At 40.9% G+C, this 24513-nt stretch overlaps 1 protein-coding gene across 2 annotated transcripts in view; it reads left to right on the forward strand.

Annotated features, from left to right (window-relative positions):
• The window catches only part of LOC122454618 (reticulophagy regulator 1), a 154689-nt gene that overhangs the window by 125321 nt on the left and 4855 nt on the right, over positions 1-24513 (forward strand). For both annotated transcript variants that reach the window (XM_043489227.1, XM_043489228.1), the window contains 5 exons: positions 15434-15560; positions 17898-17982; positions 20610-20747; positions 21543-21607; positions 21850-21976. In XM_043489227.1, coding sequence (XP_043345162.1) covers positions 15434-15560; positions 17898-17982; positions 20610-20747; positions 21543-21607; positions 21850-21976 — 542 coding nt within the window. The remainder of the gene's footprint in view (positions 1-15433; positions 15561-17897; positions 17983-20609; positions 20748-21542; positions 21608-21849; positions 21977-24513) is intronic.

The raw sequence follows: 24513 nt of genomic DNA on the forward strand, positions 1-24513 counted from the left end.
TGTGTGTGTGTGTGTGTGTGTGTGTGTGTGTCTGTGCTGAGTCTTCTTTATTTTGTTTAAATTTATTTATTTTTAAATGAAACAAAGATGAGTATTTTTAATGATGAAAGGTGCAATTCACAGAGAAGACAGATATCATAAACCATTAGACACCTAACAACAAAGAAACAAAGATACATAAAGCAAAAATCAGAGGAAATATAAGGGAAAAGAAATATATATATAATCATAGTGAAACATATTCTTCATTACAGTTCTTGGGCTTCTTCTGTGATGGTGCTTGATCTCAGCTGCCCTGTGGCAGGCGGGATCTTAGTTCCCCGACCAGGGACCGAAACCGTGTCCCCTGCATTGGAAGATGAATTCTTAACCACTGGCCCACCAGGAAAGTCCCAGCAGTGTAGCATTTTTAATAAATACCTCAATGACAGATAGTCACTGACTTCCCGTTTGCCATATTCCAAGACCCCCTTAACACAAAGGCTGCCAACAAATTCTCGAAACAAAATTGATGTTAATTGACCTTTATAAAAAAAAAATTACTTCTTGGAGGACTTTGATCATCATTCAGCTTGTTTAGGTTATATATACCTATTCCAGCCCAGTGCTATGGCTAAGGTTTCTCAAAAAACAAAATGAGGAAATATACAGTTAATGAAACATTTTGCACCATAAGAAATACATTCTTCAGTATTGTCACAGAAGCTTAGGTTTCATGCAACTAGGTCAAAGGGTTTTGTTTGTTTTAAGAAAAAGCAGGGAGGGGACATTTTCTTTTGACTCCAACTATGGTAAATCCTGGATGGTACTTCATTGGAAATGTTGATCCCAAACAGAATGCAGAGAAAGGCTTATATCTGAATTAGCAAACGTGCTTCTCAAGAACAATTTCTGTTTTCTTTGGAGAATGTTTCCTGGTTCTCAGGTATTGTCCTTGAGGGATAAAGTAGAAACCTTTTCTTTCCTCAGGGGTAGTTATTAAAGCAGATTTCAGTGTTCACAAATGAAAGGGTGTTGACTCTCCTGAAGGTCTCAAGTAGGAGCCTGTTAGGAGCTTCTAATGGAATTTAAATTGTTCATGTCCTTGGCTTAGCAAAGTCTACTTGTTGAAAAATTAACAAAATTGAAAACACTGGAAAATAACTACTATGGGCATCTGTTCATAGAAGCTAGAAGCATAAGAAGTAGTGTGATGGGCATCTAAAAAGAAATTATAGAAACGAATTTACAAAACAGTAACAGATCCTACTTTGAGAAGGAACTTATGGTTGCAGGGGGTGGGGGAGTGGGAAGAAGGGGGAGAGGGATAGTTCGGGAGTTTGGGATGGACATGTACACACAAATGTATTTAAAATGGATAACCAACTTACTGTATAGCACAGGGAACTCTGTTCAACGTTATATGGCAGCCTGGATTGAAGTGGGGAGTTTGGGGGAGAATGGATACATGTGTACATGTGGCTGAATCCCTTTATTGTTCACCTGAAACTATCACAGCATTGTAAATCATCTATACCCCAATACAAAAGAAGTTTTCTTTTTTTTTTTTTTAAAGTAATATGATGGGCAACCAAATGCCAGGCTTCCAGATGGTTTTGGTGAATTGATCATTGATGATCTCTGCTCCCTGGGGAAGTGGCAGGGCAGAGGCTGAGGTGGAAGAATGGGCAGTTTCATAAAGTGACTGATCTCTAATTCCTTTGAGACGTGGTATAAAAAGAGAGAAAGAGCTCCGAATAAAACACCAAGTTGCCCGGAGGGAGGTGAGGCCCAGCTTCTCAGGGCAGGAAGAGCCCACACTGAGGTGGGCCTCCTGGTCCCTGGCCCGGGGAGAAGGATGTCCACGTGGCTCGTTGATCTGAGAAAGTGAGGGCTTCACATGGAGTGCTATGTAATTTCTTAATCTCGTGTTTGCTTATTTAATCCTCCAGTTGACATTTCTCATTTGCTTTGTCATGGTTCTAATTCTGTGACTGTTTGTGCAGGGAAACAAATCCCTGTTTTTTATTTTGTTTCTCTGCCTACACACCCTCACGCGCAAACACGCCTGCACACAGGGGAACACGCCGTGGATCTGGAGGATTAAAAACAGTCATAACACATCGCAGTAAGAAATGTCCAAACCTGTAACTGGAGACTGATTGACCTTTCTAAGAAAAATTCGGCAGGAGTTAACATCAACAGATGTTCACTACCAACAGAGAACATGAGACCGTTAGTCACCAGCTGAGAATGGCAGGGTGATGGAGGGCTCGGGGCCAAGGTATATTTATAGGTGCGATGGGTGAAGCAGCTGTTTGTCCCCGTTGCTAGGTGACAGCTTAGGTTATAACACATTGCCTCCTTCAAAAGTTTGTCAATATATGGGATGTTGACTTTGTTGACTTTCTATAAAATGTGGTTCAGCTTTAATTTCCAATCCGTATGGATTAATAATAAAACCAGAAAGTGTAAAATAATGTATTTCCTCTGGAGGTAGTTTGACAGTTCTTCTAAAGATCTTTGGAAATGGTTATTGCAATATGAGTGCTTAGGGATATGGAGAATCTAAAGAGTGAGTAGAAAGGTATGCGTGTGTGTGTGTGTACTTGCACATGTGTTTGAGCGAAAACAGCAATAGATGAAAATATTCTTTAATGAGTTGACGTTGCCCAACAGCAATAAACATATCCTGTCCCCATAACAAGATGAATATTCATGGAGTTTCACATTCTGAATGACATCACGGGCCCCAGTCCTGTCCCCATGGGTCTCACCGGTGCTCGTGAGTCACGTGAAAGGAACAGAATGTGGGCCTGGATCCAGGGATCTCCATGGCATTAAGACCCAGGTTTTGCCAGAAGGAATTCCACCCAAAACACCAATTCCCAGTTCAGGAAATGTTTGGAATAAATGAGCCCTATTTCCTTATTACCTAATTTCAGTGGCACTTTAATGCCTCATTTCTGAGAAGAGAAAATTAAAACATTCCATGTAAGTGAAAGTTGGTTTGCAAATTATTTAGACTTTTTGTGTATGGTGTATTCTTACACATATAAAGGAATACACACTAAATATTGTGATAGGTAACATATAGAAGCATTCAGATAAATGAATAAAAATCATACATGGTGTCATTAGCCTTGGCACAGGATATGGAATCACTTGAGGGTCATGGAATATAATTAGCTGAAGCAGTGAAGACAGGAAATAGGAATCTAAACTCCTGGGTCCCAAGCTTCCCCTGGGAACCTAGATGAAGCTGAACCTTCTTCAGCATCTCTATTTCTGTAGGTCAGCATTCTGGGGTCCGTAATCCATCCGTGTTACTGCTCTAGCGTTCTTTCCCATTCATCTTTGAAAGACTGCCAAGTTCCATTCCAGGAAGTTCTTCTTGTGTCTCACTTCTCATGATCAGCATTTTCAGTTCCATTTAGGAAGGTTTCCTATTCCATGTGTATTTGTTCTCTGACCTCAGCAGTTAATGTATCTAAGCCTTAGTTTCCTCATCTGTAGGGCAGAATAATAAATCGCACCTCATGCATAGGCTGGATGTAAGGATTGAATGTGATGGTATGTTTTCAACATCATAGGATGGTGCTTGGCTCCTTGGAAGAATTAGTTTTTATTCTGATTTCACATTGTCTGGAACCCCCTTTACTTGAAGTTTTCATCATCTTTTTTGGTGTGAGTTTTTGTTCTGTTTCCATCCTTCCATTCTATTAAAACTTTATTTAAATGTCATCTAAATAGACGTCATCTAAATTTATCTAAAGTCATCTAAATAGACCTCATCTAAATTTATTAAAAGGTCATCTAAATAGAACTTCTAAAAAGCACTAATTTGAAAATATATATGCATCCCAGAGTTCATAGCAGCATTATTTACAATTGCCAAGATATGAAATCGACCTAAGTGTCCATCAACATATGAATGGATTAAAAGGACGTGGTGTATGTGTATGATGGAATATTACTCAACCATGAAAAGAATGAGACTTTACCATTTGCAAAAATGTAAGTAGACTTAGAGGGTGTTATACTAAGTGAAATAAGTCAGACAGAGAAAGAGAGAAAGAATACTGTATCTTCTTACTTACATGTGGAATCTAAAAAATATAATAAAGTGGTGACTATGACAAAAAATAGAACAAACTAGTGGTTACCATTGGGGAGGAGGGGACAGGGCCACATAGGAGTAGAGGGGTGTAAGAGGCACAGACTATTAGATATAACATAAACTACAAGGATATATTGCACAACAGAGGGAATACAGCCAATATTTCATAACTATAAATAGAGTATAACCTTTAGAAATTATGAACCAGTATATTGTATACCTGTAACATATAATATTGTATATCAGTATTACAAGTTGATTGTATACCAACTGTACTTAAGTACAAATAAAGAATAAAACAGTGAAAAAACTAACAAATGAAACCATGCAAGTACTTAAAACTAAAAAAAAACAAAAAACCCAGAAAGTAAAAGTGAAAGTCTCTCAGTTGTGTCCTACTACTTGCGGCCGCAAGGACTATAGCCTGCCAGGCTCCCCTGTCCATGGAATTCTCCAGGCAGGAATACTGGAGTGGGTTGCCATGCCCTTCTCCAGGATATCTTCCCAACCTAGGGATTGAACCTGGTCTCCTGCATTGCAGGCAGATTCTTTACCATTTGAGCCTGCAGGAAAGCAAAAAAAAAAACTAAACTGTCATGCTAAACTCTGTGGAATCTTATTCCATAACTCTTTTTAATAGTTGTTTCTACCTTATAATTTAAAATATATTCTACAGTTCTCCATTGCACCCCTCCTCCCTGAAAAATGTAGCACTTTGTTTTACATTGTAAATGCCAGAAATCAGACTGAAGCCAGCTAAAGCCAAAAAAGGGGGAATGGACTCTACAAAGAGGGCATCTATGTTTGGGTTTCTTTTGGACTCAACAGAAACCAGATGACCTCACACCGAGCGTCAGGATTCATTCATAGCCTCTACCCCCTCTCACCCCTACTCCTCACACTCCTTGTCCTGCTTGCTGTCTCTCTCCATCTGCTCCATGATTCCTGTCTCTTGTTGGTGATTATCTCCTCAAATCTAAAGCTCAAGAAATATGTGCAAGAGTTATTCCAATATGCATTAGATGCAGACGCATACTGTCTGCACGTATATAATTCCATTTATACAAGGGACCTTGTTGTTGTTCAGTCAGTAAATTGTATCCAACTCTTTGCGACCCCATGAACTGCAGCACACCAGGCTTCCCTGTCTTTCACATCCCCCGGAGCTTGCTCAAACTCATGTCCATTGAGTTGATGATGCCATCCAACCATCTCATCCTCGGTCGCCCCCTTCTCCTCCTGCCCTCAGTCTTTTCCAGCACCATGGCCTTTTCCAGTGAGTCAGCTCTTTGTATCAGGCAGCCAAATAGTCAAATTCATAGTCAGAAAGTACATTGGTAGTTGCCAGGGGCCAGCTGAGGAGTGGGGAGGGAGACGGGGAGTTGGTGTTTAACAAGGACAGAGTTTCAGTTTAGGAAGGAGAGAAATTCAGCCAACGGATGAAGGTGAGAGTTGCCCAACCGTGTCTATGCACTTGGTGCCACGCCACTGTGCAGTTAAATATGGTTAAAATAGTATGTTATGTTGCTTTGACCACAATTTAAAAAAAAATTAAAAAGGAAATATGTGCAAGGATTTAAACTTTGGTATATTAAAACCTCTTCTTTTGCTTTGAAAAATTTTCAGTTTTAAAAATATCTTCTGAGTTTTAGGTTCATTGTGCTCAGCTGCTCAGTCATGTCCAGCTCTTTGGGACCCTGTGGACTGTAGCCTGCCAGGCTTCTCTGTCCGTGGGATTTTTCAGGCAAGAATACTGGAGTGGGTTGCCATTTCCTTCTCCAAGTTTCGCTTTTAGATCTACTAAAAAGATCTATTATCCTATAAAATAGACAATAATGAAATGATAGTAGCATATTCACCAGGCTCTCCTAGTATAGCTAATCCCCAGCTTAGATTTTGAGTGTCCCCCCCCCCAAATGGCCCTCGATTCAATGAAATGTCATTTTATAAAAGTGAGTTTCATATACAATGCGAGCAAGAGAGAACTCATTTTGGGGTCACACCTAACCCTTTTGCTCACTGGTTGAGATGTAGTGAGATCATCTAGAGATCCCTGAGGTGGGACTGGTGAACGACAGACAGCCGCACTCAATGTAGATTGATTGAAATGAACCGAAAGGGAAATGATACTGAAATGCATTGTTTGTACTCTGCCAGATTAATTTATTTCAGCATTATTTTTGGTTGTGCTCAAAGACACTTGGGAGTGAAAGAGATGAGACAGGCAGCTGGCGCGTGTTCTCTCCTCCGGAATTACCGTCTATTTTTAAAGAGCACCCGGGCGTCACAATTCTTAGTCTCACAGAACCCCCTAATGGGGAGAATTGTGTGCTGCACCCGGAAAGCCAAGTGCACTCCTGGTTCATGTGCGGAGCCCTTAAACTGTGCAAAGGCTAGTGTGCCTTTTAATATAAAATTTAGACAGTGTTTTAGTTAAGTAGATTTTAAAGAGAAAAGATAGTCATGTAAAAGAAAAGCACTTTGCTGTATATGTGAAACCAACACAATATTGTAAATTAACTATACTTCAGTGAAAAAAGATGAAGATAATTCTTTACCACTGAACTATAGTGCCACCATTATCATTTGTTAGTTTGATATTTTGTCGAATAAATACCGTACAAGGAAGTCACTGTGCATATATTAAAAGAGTACATCATATATGATAGCATCAAAACCCATCAGATTTCTAGGAACAAATGTCATGAAGGGTGCATAACCCTTTACACTGAAAGCAGCAAACAAAAGATAAAGGAAAACCAAAATTATAGCTATATGTTCATGCACATCTGTGTGTGCATGTGTATTTAATAGCTTTGCAATAGATCTTGAAATATAGTAGCATATGTCTGGACCTTGGTGCATCTTCTTCAAGATTTCCTTGGCTGTTCTTGGCATTTAAAATTGTCATGTAAATTTTGGGATTAGGCAGCCAACTGGCATAAAATCTGATGAGATTTTGAATTTGTAGGTCAAATTGGAGAAAATTGACATGTTTACAATATGCCAATATATCTACTCCGTGAACATACTCCTCTATTTACTAAGGTTTTCTTAAGTTTTTCTTACTAATATTTTGTAGCTTTTAGGGTAGAGATTTATGTATCTTTTGTAATATTTACTCCTAGGAATTTGGTGGTTTTTGATGAGACTGTAAATTATATACTTAAAAAATTTTTGTTTTTGTAAGTTTCTATGTTATAAATAAACGAAAACTCAACTGAATTAAAAAAGGTATGAAAGAAAAAAATTAGAAAATCATTTAGATCCCAGTTTGACCATGTGGGTTATTTGGTCCATAACAGAACTCACCACTTTTTATTTCCATGTATGACAGAGTTTGGAGGAGGAAATGGCAACGCACTCAAGGATTCTTGCCTGGGAAATTGCATGGACAGAGGAGCCTGGCGGGCTACAGTCCCCGGGGTCACAAAGACTCAGACACGACTTAGCGACTAAACAACAGCATGACAGTTATATTACTTTAAATCAGTTGGATCCTTTGAGACCCTACTTTAAGACATGTTAGGATCACAGTGGCATTTCAGTCTGGACTCATTATTCTCCACTACTGAGGTCGGACCTCTGAGCACCCTACCCAGTTGTGTGAATTCTGAGCATTTCTAGTCCCGTCGGTGGGATCCAGTGTCCTCCCCAGCCCTGTGAGCACAGGCCTCCCTTCCCTCATTCCCCCACATCCTTTCTGATGCTTTTTGTTCCTCATTCGTACGATGTGGTCCCCTCAGCTGGAGGGTCCAGGGGATCCTGGAGGTGGCCTTGTACTCTGTGAAAGCTCTTACCCCCTACCTCCCCCCACACACTGTCCTGCCAGCTCCAGCCTCTCTCTATTCTCACGTCTGCCTCCTCAATTCAGCTAGCTGCCAGGACCCACCTTAGGAGGGGGTGGCACCTCCCTGCTCTGGAAGGACAAGTTGGGTCCCTGCTATACCATCTTGCCTGAAGCAGAATTCCCCTTTTGTCTCTTATTTTTGAAACAAGAATCCTATGTGATTTTCTCACTGGGTGTTTCTTATTTTGCTCTTAGGATAAGAAACACCTGACTCAAGGTGAACTTATTTGCAAAGGAGAAGTAGAGACACAGATGTAGAGAGCAAATACTTACGGACACCAAGGAGGGGAGGATGAGGAAGAGTTGGATGGAGGAGCTGCAGGGAGAATTGGGAAATGGAGACTGACGTATACACACTATTGATGCTCTCTAGAACCGACTGTAGAGCACAAGAAGCTCTGCTCAGTGCTCTGTGGGGACCTAAACGGGAGGGAAATCCCAAACAGGGAGGATATACGTACATGTATACCAGTCCATCCTAAAAGAAATCAACTCTGAATGTTCATTGGAAGGACTGACGCTGAAGCTGAAGCTCCAACACTTTGGCCACCTGATATGATGAGCTGACTCATTGGAAAAGACCCTGATGCTGGGAAAGGCTGAGGGCAGGAGGAGAAGGGGACAACAGAGGATGAGATTGTTAGATAGCATCACTGACTCAATGGACATGGGTTTGAGCAAACTCTGGAAGATGGTGAGGGACAGGGAGGTCTGGTGTGCTGCATTTCGTGGGGTCAAAAAGAATCACACACGACTTAGCGAGTGAACAACAGCAAATAGCTGATTTTCTTTGGTATGGTAGAAAATAACAGTGTGGTAAGGCAACTATACTCCAATAAAGATTAATTTTAAAGAAAAGAAACTCCTGCCTGAGAATCACCTGGAATGCTATTTTCAAAGGGCAGATTTCTGAGGTCGCTCCAGGCCTGCTTTACCAGAGTCTCTGGAGTAAGGCCATGACTGCTGTTTAACCAGTGCTCTGGAGTTCACACACACTTTCCACGTGGGAACTGCCCAAAGAGATTACTTTGGCCACATCTAATGTCTGTGCCTAATTGTATTATAATTATTCCCTGATAGCTCAGTTGGTAAGGAAACCGCCTCCAGTGCAGGAGACCTGGGTTCGATCCCTGGGTTGGGAAGATCCCTTGGAGAAGAGAAAGGGTACCCACTCCAGTATTCTGGCCTGGAGAATTCCATGGACCATATGGTCCATGGGGTCGCAAAGAGTCAGACACAACTGAGTGACTTTCATTTTTACTTATTTTTCATTTTTCCAATTCCATGGACAGAGTCAGTCCATGGGGTTGAAAAGACTTGGACATAACTGAGCGCATGGTGCACACACACGCACACACACACACGCACACACACACACACACACACACACACACACACACACACACACACACACACACACACACACACACACACACACACACACACACACACACACACACACACAGGCAGAAGGAAGGGATGTTGGCTTCGCCTTCCGGGAACCCAGAGCTCCCTTCTGGGACAAAGTGAGGCTGCTTGTCTCAGGAGCCATTTCCCTTAGAACTTCTCAGGCTGGTGGAACCATGTTGGTTCTTCAGTAAGGAGCTGCTTGTCTTGAGCATGTTCTTTGTCAAAAATCTATCCCTTTAGTGTTTCTCAAAAAGGAGACTGCAGTTTGCTATATGACTCTGGGAACTCAAACTGGGGCTCCGTGACAATCTAGAGGGGCGGGATGGGGATGGGAGCGTGGCTAAAGAGGGAGGGACATATGTATATGTGTGGCTGATCCGTGTTGATGTATGGCAGAAACCAACACAATATTGTAGTTGTTCTTCAATTAAAAATAAATCAATTTTTTAAAAAAGGAGAATGTAACTAAATGGTGTGTTTTGAAAGCTCTGCACAGCTGCAGACCCTTGGGCAGAGCCCAGGTGACAGATGGGAAGGCTGGGAGGTGTGGCTTCTCCGGGAACCATGTGACCTGGATCCTTGGAGAGTCTGGGAAGCTGGGGCTGATGGTCAGGACGGAGAGACTCTCACTTGTCCTTGTCTCCTGACTGGAGTGTGCCAAAGATTTGCTCCTCGCTGGACGCAGGATGGAGAGAGAAAATTAGCCGGGGGCGGAAGCAAGTGAAGGTTAGGGAGGAAGGAAGGAAAGAAAAATAAAGCAGACCAACAAAAGAAGTGCATGTTCTCTCTGAAACTGTGGAGGAAAAATCCTAAGCCCTGGAATATTAATGCTGAAGCCATTGGTATCTTTTTTTTTTTTTCCTCTTGGATGAGCATCAATCACAGATCACTTAACACTCTTTGGTGAAGAACTTGGTAAGTCAGACAGAGAAGCAGAAATATCATATGGCAGCCCTTACGTGTGGAATCTAAAAAGAAATGATACAAGTGAACTCACAAAACAGAAGCAGAGTCACAAGCTTACGATTGCTGGGGGAGGATGGAGGTGAGGGGTAGTTAGGGAGTTTGGAATGGATATATACGTGCCACTGTATTGAAAAATGGATCACCGCCAAGGACTTAGTGTAGAGCGCAGGGAACACTGCTCGGTGTTATGTGGCAGCCTGGATGGGAGAGGAGTTTGAGGGAGAATGGATACGTGTATATGTATGGCTGAGTCGCTGATTAACAACTAGCAGAACATTTGTTAATCAGCGATTCCCGAATACGAAATAGAGTTTAAACAAATTTTAACGATTAAAAAAAATAATAACTTGGCCAAGATTCACACCATTTTTCAGCCTCCTTTTCTCTTGGTTGGGTCTTTTGTTGCACGTTGATCAGCGCCAAGGATGGTGGGAAGAGAGCCACATGCCATGTAAAAGATCTGTCTCCCTCGCATCGTCCAGTATTCACAGGAGATCCTTTCTCTGGTTATGCGTTTTCCAGACGAGGCTCTCTAGGAAAACCTAGAGTTTCTTTATGGAGCAACTCAGAGCCTGTGTGCACCCATGCGTGTGTGTATGTATGTGTAGCTGTAACCTGTATTAACTTGTCCACCACCCATCAGGCATGAATCTTATCTTCTGATGAATATTTGGATTCTGAACAGGAAGTACCTTTTTCTTTCTGTAGAGAGTAGGTCCTAATGATGCCCTGCTGGTCTTGGTCACACTTCATTCCCCCTGACTCTAAAGGAGTGAGGTTGATCAGCTTATGTTCCTTCTTGTTCTAAATTACAATGCATGGTCTCTTGCAAGATGTCATTGAACCGATTCTTCCCTTGAAGAGGGCACGTGTTTTAAAGGGAAGACAACTGTGTTGGAAATCAGGCTCTGCCCTGAACTAGCTGAGAAAATAGGGATCTCCCTTTCCCCATTTATAAAAGAAGGGAATTTGAAAAGTTGCCATCAATTGTCCCATCTCATCCTAAATTATATAACTGTATTATTCAAATATATTATGTAACTGAATTACCTAAATAGAACTGTGGTGACGTGAGTTACTGGTAGACTATATATAATGGAAGACAATGGAAATTATGGTCCACTGGTCCTCAGAATTAGCCACTGGACAGTTTAAAAGTCTTATGAAACTCCCAGAAAGTAACTCTGCCAAGTGCATTATTAATTAGAGTGTACATGTAGAGGGACATCTCTTCTTGGCCCTTGAGTTCTGAATTTTCTTCTTAAATTGTATTTCCATTAAATTTTATTCAGGACAATCTATACATTTATTTTTATCTCAGGCATTTACACTCTTTCCAAAACCCATTTTGTTAGATGATATTTTCATGATGTATACAATGGATTTCTCATTTCTGTTTGTGATTTTTACAGTAATGCAGGTATCATTAGAATTGTTTAAGGCATTTAAAAAAAAATTTTCGGAGAGCCACAAGGATTTTAGTTCCCCAAATAGAGATTGAATCCTGGCCACGGCAGTGAAAGCACTGAGCCCTAACCACTAGCTCATGAAGGAACTCCCTAAGGGGATTTTGTCCAAAATAAAGATAAGTAGCCAGTGGAATTTATTGTCCCAAAGTACTGTCACAGGAGGTAACATTTGTATTTTGACTATAAGATGTGAAATGGGATATACTCATGTAAGAATGTTACTCATTTAATTAAAAGAATGATTATGCATTTAAGCATCGAAAATCACTGCAAATGGTGACTGCAGCCACAAAATTAAAAGACACTTGCTCCTCGGAAGAAAAGCTATGATAAATCTAGACAGTGTATTAAAAAACAGAGGCATTACTTTGCAGACAAAGGTCCATATAGTCAAAGCTATGCTTTTTCCGGTAGTCATGTATGGATGTGAGAATTGGACCATAAACAATGCTGAACACCAAAGAACTGATGCTTTTAAACTGTGGTGTTGGAGAAGACTCTTGAAAGTCCCTTGGGCTGCAAGGAGATCCAACCAATCAATCCCAAAGGAAATCAATCCTGAATATTCATTAGAAGGACTGATGCTGAAGCTGAAGCTCCAATCCTTTGGCCACCTGATGTGAAGAGACAACTCACTAGAAAAGACCCTGATGCTGGGAAGGATTGAAGGTGGGAGGAGAAGGGGACAACAGAGGATGAGATGGTTGGATGGCATCACTGACTCTATGGACAGGAGTTTGAACAAGCTCCAGGAGATGGTGAAGGACAGGGAAGCCTGGCCATGCTGCAGTCCTTGGGGTCACAAAGTGTCGGACACAACTGAGTGACTGAAAAGCAACAACAATCAAGGAATTTTAAATCAAGGCTGTGAATGTGTACGTGTATATAGCTTTAAGAACAGTGATATTGATACATCATTCTTGTGTATCCAGCACTTGAATTAAGATATATAACGTAAGAATATTCAAGAATTGCCAACTTAAGTCTTATTCCTTACACACTCTCATCTGAGGTAACTGCTATCCTGAATTTTGTTTTTTTTCTGTTTTTAACATTCCCTTGCTTAAAGAGCTGTTGGCTTAATGTGATTTTGAGCTTTAGAAAAATGAAATCATGCTGTGTGTATTCTTCTGTGATTTTTTTCCCCCTCAATATTACGATATTACGTATGTATTCATGAACTCTACCCACTCGTGACTCACTGAGCAAGCCTGCTGACACTGGTGACCAAATCTAGCACTAGGCCTGCATATCCTATGAATGATTCCAGACCTATTAAAAGAAACAGTCAGTGCCTGGCTAGGAGGTCACTATCTGTAACAAAACCTTGCCAGTGCATCAACTTAATGGGAAACTATTTTGTATAGGAGAGTAAAAACTGAACTGGCTACTAACCTATGGCTTCCTTTCTACAACAACGTAGGCTTGTTAACAAATTGCCAAGGGTAGGCTCCTCTGCGGCTGGCTCAGTGCATGACGTGCTGGGTTGGCCAAAAAGTTCATTTGGGGTAACATCTTATGAAAAAACCCAAACAAAATTTTTGGCTAACCTAATAAATAAAGACTTTAATTTCTACTCTCTAGGCATAGTAAGTAGTATATGAGCATTTGGTTAAATTGACTGGCAGATATAATTCTAACAAAAATCTATGAAAAACATAATGGAACTAATTTGATTATTATTATTTTAATGATTACAATGGAATGAGTGATAGCTAGACGTCCCCAAAAGTTCATTTCTTACAATAGTTGGGAAATCATTTGGCAAATGTCTGCTTCATGGAGTAGCATCGGCCTGAACACTGGAGACTCAGCGACTGTCTGGCAGAGCTTTGGTTGAGGCTGATAGAACAAAGAGGAAGGACAAGACATTTTTTTTTTTTTTTGCTTGTTTAGTGCTGTTGAACTCACTTAAATTAGCTTAAAATTCATATTAACAAGGGAAATTGTATTGCTTATAGTTTTCTTGGTGTTGATTTGAAAGTTTTTTAAAGAGAAACAGTTTCTGGGTAGTTGAGCATCTAAGGGCCAAAGTGGCTTTGATTTGTCGTAGGGCTGAGTTGAAGGCAGGAGGAGAAGGGGACGACAGAGGATGAGATGGTTGGATGGCATCACGGACTTGATGGACATGAGTTTGAGCAATCTCCGGGAGTTGGTGATGGACAGGGAAGCCTGGCGTGCTGCAGTCCATGGGGTCACAGAGAGTCAGATGCAACTGAACGGCTGAACTAGAAAAAGTGTGTGGAAGTGTTAGTCGCTCAGTTGCGCCTGACTCTTTGTGACCCATGGAATGTAGCCCTCCAGGCTCTCTGTCATGGGATTTTCCAGGCAAGAATACTGGAGTGGGTTGCTATTACCTTCTCCAGGGGGTCTTCCCCATCTAGGGATCGAACCTGGGTCTCCTGCTCTGCAGGCAGACTCTTTACCGTCTGAGCCACCGGGGCTACTGGAGTCCAATCTAGAGATCAGTCTCACTCTCGCACCCTTGCAGTCACAGCTCAGAGGACACTTCACTAACAATGTGTCCTCTACTGGACACATTTGTTTAAAATTATCTATGGAATGTTTGAATTTGGGGGCCCTTGGTAGATCTTGTTTGGTATATTTATGTGATAAGGTAGGATTCCAAGAGTGGCATTTGAACTTGATGGCTTTGTAAGAAATGCCCAGTGTCTGCATGTCTCCTTCCTAGAGCAGTTGTGAACAGTTTTTAGTTCCTGTGGAAAAAATGAAGACGGGGACCCACAGTACGTGCTTGGCACGTGCACCACGTTCAGCATGTTTTTTGATGATGGTTGAGAAAAGATACTCTAGAAAAATATGGGGTATTGTGAGATCTTGTTGAGCCTAACAGTTTTCTACTGAGTTGACCAACACGGAGTACCACTGACTGTTGAACAACCCGGGTTTGAACTGTGTGCATCCACTTAGAGTGGATATTTCTCAACAGTAAATATACAGGGTCTGTTGTTGGCTAAATCCTTGGATGCAGGGGAACGACCAACATGAAGGGTCAACAATAAATTGTACATACATGCATTCAGTGGAGCGTTGTGCAAGGATCAAGGGTGTACTGAAAATGCAATATTAGTGTGGATGTTGAGGATGATAAAGTTTATGCCAAGGTTTCTTTCAAGGTGCTGTAGCTTCTGTATCCTTAAGGTTTAAAACATTACTAAGAATCCCACAAGGTCTCTTCCTACCATCCCAGCTCCCTGCAATGTTATTCTCTGGTTCGCTCTGTTGCAGCCACACCAGGCTCAATGGTGCTTCAGCTCCATCTCACACCAGGACCTCTTATACATGCTATACACTGTTTTGTCTGGAACCCTTCCAAGCCATTATAGGAAATAGTGCAAATCCAGATCGTACCATAAAAGTAACATCTTCAAAGATGCCCCAGAGCCTCCACCCTATGCTTTTCCTTTGTTGTGACCGGAAAATCATGGAGTTCCATGCTGGCCTTGGCCTGTGAACTTCCCTGGACATATATCTGACTTGTTCATCTCTGAATTCATATGGCTTTTCCAGAGAGTGTAGTCACTAGGAGGTGCTCAGTGAATATATGCTGAAGCAATGAATATTGAGTGAATTATCCAAAGTTCAGGTAAAAGTTTTGTTTTCTTTCTCTCTCTTTAGCTGGGAAGTTATCAATTCGAAACCAGATGAAAGACCTGGGTTCAGCCATTGTCTTGCAGAATCATGGATGAATTTCAGCTTATTTCTTCAAGAAATGTCTGTGTTTAAACAGCAGAGCCCTGGCAAGGCAAGTTTTCCAGGGAAGAAGAATGATGTGTGTGCTTTAAAATATGCAATAAACTTGGAAACAAATGAATTAACCTATTTCATCAGCTTGTAGGAGTTCTCCAACTCTGAATATAACATACTAGGAACATGTGCCATAAAAACTGATATTAGCAAGGTCTGGACATGTTAGTGTGTTAGCACTAGAGAGTCCTCAACCTTATAATTTAGTTGGAATTTGATTTCTATTTTATCAATATCTATGTAGCTTTTTAGCTAAAATGAATGATGATTTGTCTTCTCAACCAGACCGAAGATAAAAATGTGTTAGGGCCTCTGTGACAACCTAGAGGGGTGATGGGATGGGAGGTGGGAGGGAGGTTCAAAAGGGAGGGGACATATGTATACATTTGGCTGATTCACATTAACGTATGGCAGAAACCACCACTACGTTGTAAAGCAATTGTCCTTTAATTAAAAATCAATTAATTAAAAAAAGAATTTCAGTTTATATTAATCTAGTCTGGTTCTCAAGTCAAAGGGAGATAGAATGAACACATAGCCCTTTGAGGATGCTTTTGGAGGTAACTGAATCTCACTTTCAGTCTAAAAAAGTGAAGATTCTTGAATGATTTACTTAAGAAAGGAAACCTTTGGCAGCAACATTCATAGTGATCATATGAATGGAATGAGTATTTTTCCAATGAAGATGAAAACCCATGAGGAGAAGAGTCAAGAGTGGTTTTGAAGGGGCTGCAAGGAGAAACGCACACTGCAGTGTTTCTGTGTGTAGAAGCAGCTCCGGCTGTGTCCCGACACCACGGGTGAGGTGCAGAGCCTTCCAGGGCTGTAGTCAGGTTTCTGGAACGTCCACCTGTCATTGGAAGGAAGGACCTAGGAATGTCCTCATTTAAAATCCCTCTCTTAGAGGAAGTCTAACCTTCAGTGAAAAGTAGAACTATACTTGGACACCTTTTGAGCACAGTAACGTTGCAACATTATATATGGATAAATCATTCTAATCACTGAAGGCAGTTTTTAGAATAGATACCAATATGGTGGCGGGGGCGGGGTGAGTTTGCGCTTTTGTTGCTTCTTTTACTGAGATGATAAAACACATTGTCAGAAGATTCTGAAGTTAAACTTCTGCATTGGGTTATGCTAATGAGCCCAAAGTCAGTTAGCCTTAAGATGACGATGCTCTTAATACAGATTTAGTGGATAATATGAAATCCCTTTGCAAAACTGAATTCTGTATATAGTAATGCTTTTATTTGTTCTTTTAACTTTTATGGTCTTTCCTCTTCCATTTTGCTAGTAGAACTCCATATTCTTCAAGGACCCCTGATACTTGAGAAACAGCTCTTAATTTTGTTCCCACAGGTTCATCTGCTTTCCTTTGACTAGTGAATTTGTTAACCCTCTGCCAAGAATGAAAAATCAAAATTAATCTGAATTTTAGACCCCCTGCCTGTTTCTCTTTCTCAGTTGTTGATCAGAATTATATATGCTGTCCTCATGACTTATTTTGAAATTCCCTTAATGAATTTTCTTGGCTTATCAGTGAAATTTAGTACCATAATTTAAAGCAAAGGAGTAAGATAGTTAGAGAATAGAGTATGGGAAAGAAGTGAAGACTTTATGGGACAATTTTTCTGTCTTGATGTTTTAATTTCCTAAAACAACTGAGATTCTTTTGGCCACAACCGACAGAGAGAAAGAAAATAACTGAATTTTGCCGCAGGAATTTAGTTTCACTCATCGTTGGTTTCCAGGTGACATAGGAGTGGCGTCGGTTTGAGGGGCAGATGGTTAGAAAGGCGGACAGTAATGGCCAGTAGATTTATCCTACAATCTACTGGTAATCTACAATCACAATTGCTTACCCTCTGGGTAAATTGCTGTTATGTTAATGTAAATACCTCTTAATTTCTCTAATGTGTTTTGCTGGATTTGTGGATTTTCATGGACTTACAGATGTAGTTTGAACTTATAGATTTCATTCCTGGTCTTCGTTGTTTTCATTGAGTGACCCTGAGTAAAAGAAGTTTCCGGGTACATACTACTCTTCAGGTCTCTTGCATCTAGTAAGATAGCCGCTGGCATGATTAATGGGAGATGTTCTCTGCACCAGAAATTAGCTTCTGGAACCTTCAAAATGATTATTATTAAATGTGAAAGTGGGTTAAGGCTCGTTGAACACAGCAGTCATGAAGTGCAGAGAACACTGTTGGAAGAACATTTGCCACAACGTGATAGATGGCAAACAGATCAACAATTGTGTGTGTGTCCTCTGCTCTGAAGTGTCTTGGTGTTATGAGCAAGTGAGTAACTGTCACATTACTTCTGTTACTTCTAGTTTTGTCTCCTGGTCTGCAGTGTATGCACCTTTTTTACCATCTTGGGAAGTTACATTCCTGGGGTTATACTCAGCTATCTACTGTGTAAGTATGTAGACCATTAGGCTAATTGATACGACACATATGATGTTCTTTAATGGTCTATAAGGAACTTCCATAGCTTAGAAGAGCAGGTGTGAGTTCTTGATTATAAAGCAAGTTGACTCTTCTTTAATTTTCTGCTCTTCAAAGTTTCTCCTTTTTCTAGAGACATGTTGCTTTTCCACAATTGTACAAATCGCTGTCAAAAAGCAAGGTTGTAAATGACTCATTTTATTTTAAATTGTGTCAATAAAGCGATAATGTTATATTCTCCGCCCCTCCAAAACACATGAATCCCTTTGCCATTGTGTGTGATTTGCAGCTCAAATGTAATTAAAGGCACAGTGAGGGCGTCCCTGGTGGCTCAGTGGTGAAGAATCGCCTGCCAAAAGCAGGAAACATGGATTTGATCCCTGCTCTGGGAAGATGCCACATGCCTTGGAGCAGCTAAGCCCGTGCACCACAGCTATTGGGCCTGTGCTCTGGAGCCCGGGAACCACAGCTTCTGAGCACGTGCTCCAACCACTGAAGCTCACACACCCTACAGGCTGTGCTCCATGACAAGAAAAGCCACAGCAAGTGGAGAGTAGCCCCTGCTTGCCCCAACTAGAGAGAAGCCCACGCAGCAATGAAGACCCAACACAGCCCAAAATAATAAACAAGTAAAATTATTTTTTTAAAAAAAGCACAATGAGACACCATTATACCCCCACCAAAGTGGCAGAAATTAAAACTACTGACCGTATCAAGTATTAGGCAGGATATGGAACAGTTAAGAGTTCTCATGCACTCTTGGTGGATCCGTAAAATGGCACAGCCACTTTGGATAACAATTTGGCTGTTTTTCAGAACACGACTCTATGACCCAGCCATTTCAAAGCAAGGTATTTATTTACCCAAGGGAAATGAAAGCATACACCTTCACAAAGGCTTGTCCATAGATGTTCATAGAGGCTTTACCTATAGTCTACCCACCCCAGTATTCTGGCCTGGAGCATTCCATGGACTGTATAGTCCATGGGGTTGCAAAGAGTCGGACACGACTGAGCAACTTTCACTTTATCTGTAGTAGCTGAAATCAGAAGATAATTCATATGTCCATCAATAGATAAGTGGGTAAATAAATTGTGATATAATTCATACAGTGGATTACTACTCAACACTAAAAAATTGATAAATGCAACAGTCTGGATAAATATAAAAGTAATTAGGTTGAGTGGGCGAGGCCAGGTTTAAAAAGAGACTACACACTGTATGATTCCCATTATTTATAAATCACAGTAATCTTTAGTGACAACACACATAAATGATTGCCTAGGATGAGGTAGGTGGGGGTGGGAAAGGCAGGAGAGGAAGGGCTAAGAGAAACAGGAGGAAACTATGGGAGCTGGCAGGCATGTTCATTATTTGTCATAAAGATGATTTCTTCGTTGTATGCATGTGTCAAAACTTTTCAAACTGTACACTTTAAATGTATGCAATTTATCATATATCAACTATAACTCAGAAGTGCTGTAAAGAAGTTGTGACTTCATGCTTTTCCTGAAAAGTGTGACAGTCTGGCCCTGCCACCTTTTTCGATGGGGCAGCAACTCTCCCCTAAACTAACCTTCATATTTCCCTATTTTTCTTGCACCAGCCTTTACATTTTACATATACCTTCTCGGCTTCTAAAGATATTTGAGTTTACAACTCCTATTTGAAGAAGGTAAATGGGCATGTGTCCTAACAACTGGCAAAGAAATAAACATGAGGGCATACAATGTTGATTAGGGCATACTGTGTTGATCTTCATTTCTTTTCATATTCCTAAAGCCTAGCACAAAAGGCAGATGAAGTGCAGTGAAAGTCACTCAGTCATGTCTGACTCTTTGCGACCCCATGGACTGTACAGTCCATGGAATTCTCCAGGCCAGAATACTGGAGTGGGTAGCCTTTCCCTTCTCTAGGGGATCTTCTCAACCCAGGGATCACACCCAGGTCTCCCGCATTGCAGGCAGATTCTTTACCAACTGAGCCACAAGGGAAAGCAGATGGTCAGAGCTTAAATCCATTCTCCCAGGTAGAACTGACGTGGAGTGTGTCAGCCCTTGAGCTGACTTGTTTAAGAGAGAAAGGAGAAGAGAGCCAGGGAAAGAGGGTCTAAATATGGGCCAGGCGTTATTCAGATGGTCTGTATTCATCTCAGTTATTCTTCACAGCAACCCCCAGAGATGATGTTATTATCCTATTATGACTGATGAGAGGCTAATGGATAGTGATAACTTTTCTATGGAGAAATGTCATTTAACAAATGAGTAGAGTTGATATGTTAATCCAGGACTGTTGTGTAAGAAGCATGTAACCTTTGTATGAATTTTGAGTGTAAGAGAGTTGGAGCGGATGGAGTTATCTAATTTCAAAGTCTTTGAGAACAATGACCATGAGGGTGTGTGTGTGTGTGTGTGTAGGTGAAAATGTTTTCATTACAAGGGGAAGAATGAAATTATGAACTTATTTCACAGAGGCATTTCCCCAAGGAAAAAAGCCCACTTTGTCAGTAAAGGAACTGAAATAATTTTGTGAAATACTAATAGGTGGTTGGAAAGCAAGGTCATTTCCCCTAACCTCTCTTCCTCCTTATCTTTCAGTGCTGTGTGCATTTTTGTGTCCACTCTTCAAGTGTAATGATATTGGACAAAGAATATACAGCAAAATCAAGTCATTTCTCCTGAAACTAGATTTTGGAATCAGAGAATATATTAACCAGAAGAAACGTGAGAGATCTGGTAGGTAACATTTGGATTTTAGATTCCACACCTGAAATGAGGCATTGCTGGCTCTTTATTATGAAATCACCTTGAATGCATTTTAGGGCGTTTTAGCCATTAACTACATATTATTACAGAAGCAGATTCCCCCACAAAGTAACATAGCCTTTTCCTATTTAGGCTTTTATTATTCTTTTCTCACACATATAATAAAGTGACTTTTTAATCCAAACTATCGGGGGAAAGAGAAAAGGCTTTGGAGGTCTATATTTGATATTTATTGTTTACTTTCTCTACATTGTTTTCTTTTGGGGTAATTGCTTGCAAATAACAAGTGACACAGGTAGGGCAGAGAGTGGGAGCCATGGAAGAGGGGAAGGAAAAGAAAATAGAGGGAAAGCCAGTGCGATCCTTTTTCACATTTTAACTTGGCCTCTGACCTTACAGATTCTCAACTAAAGCGAGCACCAGAATTATCTTGACAGCTCCTTAAAGTTTAGATTACACGGCTTCCCCCAGAGTGTCTGATTGAGTTGGTCTGGGGGAGGGCCTGGGAATTTGTGTTTCTAAAAGATTCCCAGTGCTGCTGCTGCTGCTGTGGTCCAGGGGCCACGCTGTGAGAGCCACTGGTATGGGCCATTTCCCTCGGAAGCCAAACACTTGCAAATAGGTGATGCTCGTTATGTGCAAACATTTAATTATGTGGAGGCATTGGAGGATATGAGGATTGTGGGATCAGGATATATAATGGATAAAATACACTCTGTCTGAGCCAGCCAGGAAACTGAAAGCTTCCAAATTTTTTCTCAACAGAAGCAGATAAAGAAAAAAGTCACAAAGATGACAGTGAATTAGACTTTTCAGCTCTTTGTCCTAAGGTATTTTTTTGTTCAGTTTTCAATTCGTTCCTGTGTGGTTTGCCTGTCAATGTATCTACTTGTACCAAAACTGGAATGATTTTCTTAATACAACGTCTCCTATTTCTCTAAGATGATTAAACTATTAAAAGGAAAACCCTCATCTGGTTCTTATTATTCTGACATTTTCGGTGTTAGTTGGATTTTTAGAAAGACCTCCCATAGAAGTTTGAAATGTGTCACTGGCATTTATATTAATACAGATTAGCCTCACCACTGCCGCCAAAGAATTGTCTGTGTCTGACACCGATGTGTCGGAGATCTCCTGGACGGACAATGGGACCTTCAACCTCTCAGAAGGATACACTCCACAGACAGACACTTCTGACGGTATGCTCACGCCTGTAGATGCTCGGTTATTTTGAGTCCATGTAAAAGTATTTAACTGTGTCAGCTTCTGACTGGATAAAGTGTGCTACATCTATGCAATGGAATATCACTGGGCTATAGAAACACTGACGCTTGCTACAATATGGATAAACCTTGAACATGATATGCTGAGTACAGGAAGCCAAACACACAAGTCCACGCATTGTGTGACTCCTTTTATATGAAATGTCCAGAACAGACAAATCCATATGGAAGGAAATTAGATGAGTGACTGCCCAGGGCTGGGGGAAGAGGGACTGGTGGGTGACTGGTAATTAATATGTTTCCTTTTGGGTGATGAGAATGTTCTAGAATTAGACAGTGGAGATATTGTACAGCCTTGTGAATGTACCAAAGACCACTTAACTGTACACTTTATTATTTTGTGTGTGTGTGTGTGTAATAAAGTTTTATTAAAGTATAAAGGAGATAGGGAAAGCTTCTGACATAGGCATCAGAAGGGGGCAAAAGAGTACCCCTTTGCTAGTATTAGCAATGGAGTTATATACTCTCCAATGAATCCAAAGAATGTCTGGAGGCTGCAAAGACCTCACCAGACCCACTCCCATAATTTACATTTTAAGATAACAGAGTTGGCCAGAAGGTTTAATCCAAAGATTGTCCTCAGGCAGGATACATCCTTGTAAAGACCAGACCTACTCCCATAATTTATGTTTTAAGATAACAGAATTAGCCAGAGGGTTTAATCCAAAGACTGTCCTCAGGCAGGATACATTATTGTTATATAATCCTAAGGAATGTAGAGGAAAAAAAGTAAAAAAGTTTGTCCTTTCTTCCTCCTTGAATATCCCAGACCTCTCTCTCCTTGGGGACCCCTAGACTTCTTATCAACCTGCCTAGGAAATGACTCTCTCATTCCCCCCTTTTCTTTTAGGAGAATTATGTTGCCTAGGGAAAAGGGGCGTTGTTCTCATTCCATAACTGCTTCCGAGCTGACAAGGGGCGTTGTCCCTAAATTGGTGAGGCAACATATTCTCCTAATCCTCATAGTGAGGATGTCTGATCCAGGGGCTCCAAGTAATAGAGGAGGCTGTGGCACTCATAGGAGCTCGGACAACTATTTGTAAATTAAAAGCTTTTAGACGGTTAGAAAGCTTCTGACATAGGCATCAGAAGGGGGCAAAAGAGTACCCCCAACTGTACACTTTAAAAGGGTAAGTTTTATAGTACATGAATTATATCTCAAAATCTATTATTTAAGAGTGTGAGAAAAAAGTCTAAGCCAGTCAATGTCCAAATCTGCCTTTATTCTGAAAATAATTGACAGTGAAAAAACTTCTGGAATGTCTGGTGGCATTATTTATAGCAGTAATGGGAAATCGTGAGACACATACACGCTCAGTCGTGTCCAACTCCTTGTGACCCCGTGGACTGTAGCCCACCAGGCTCCTCTGTCCATGGAATTCTCCAGGTAAGAATACTGGAGTGGGTAGGCATTCCCATCTCCAGGGGATCTTCCCAACCCAGGGATTGAACCTGGGTCTCCTGCATTGCAGGCAGATTCGTTACCATCTGAGCCACCAGGAAAGACCACAGTAGTGGGAGAGGGGAAGAGAAAAGCCAATCCCGTATACCCAGGGCTAGCTCTCATTAAGAGGGACTGAATCGTGGGGTCAGGTTTCCTGAATCAAAAGCTGACTTCAGGGTTGCTCATATTTTTCTTCCAAGTTAGTTTAAAAAAAAAAAAAGCTTTCTTCTTTTTTATAATTAGGTTAAGTATTTAAAATTAATTTAAATTGAAATTTGAGGCAACTCTTGTGCAATAACTTTTGCTAGTCTCATTGGATTATTTTAACCATATACTGAAAATATAAGCAATTATAATGGAGGATTAGGAATAAATTATTTTACATGTCTTTACAGGCAAGAACATACTTCGTTTTTCTAGAAGAAGGAAGAAGGCTATGTGATGTTGAAATAATACAGTTTGGGAGATTGGGAAACCCAAGTGTAGTCTTGCCTTTGTCATTAACTTACTAAATGGCCTTGCACAGTGACATAATTAATTTCTGTGGATCTCAATTTCCTCATCTTTAAAGTGCATTAGAACAAGAGGCTCACTGAAGTCCTCTCAAGCTCTACAAGCTGTAAACATCTGCAAGATCAGGATAACAAACCCTTTGATTTTAAGCATGTTGTCTCAGGGGCTTCCCTGGTGGCTCAGATGGTAAAGAATCTGCCTGCAATGCAGGAGACCTGGATTTGATCCCTAGGTTGGGAAGATCCCCTGGAAAAGGGAATGGCAACCCACTCCAGTATTTTTGTCTGCAGAATTTCATGGATACAGGAGCCTGGCGGGCTACAGTCCATGGGGTTACAAAGAGCTGGACAAGACTGAGTGACTAACATTTTCACTGTCACTACACTCTAATCAGAGCCCAAGCTGACTTTAAGATAAGTTGAATAGTAAGTCATTACACACTTCTTGTCCTTAAAGAGGAAAGTTAAGGCCATCAGGGGACACAACGTATTTGTGT

This window comes from Cervus canadensis, chromosome 16 (genome assembly GCF_019320065.1).
Source record: "Cervus canadensis isolate Bull #8, Minnesota chromosome 16, ASM1932006v1, whole genome shotgun sequence".
Classification (NCBI taxonomy): Eukaryota; Metazoa; Chordata; class Mammalia; order Artiodactyla; family Cervidae; genus Cervus; species Cervus canadensis.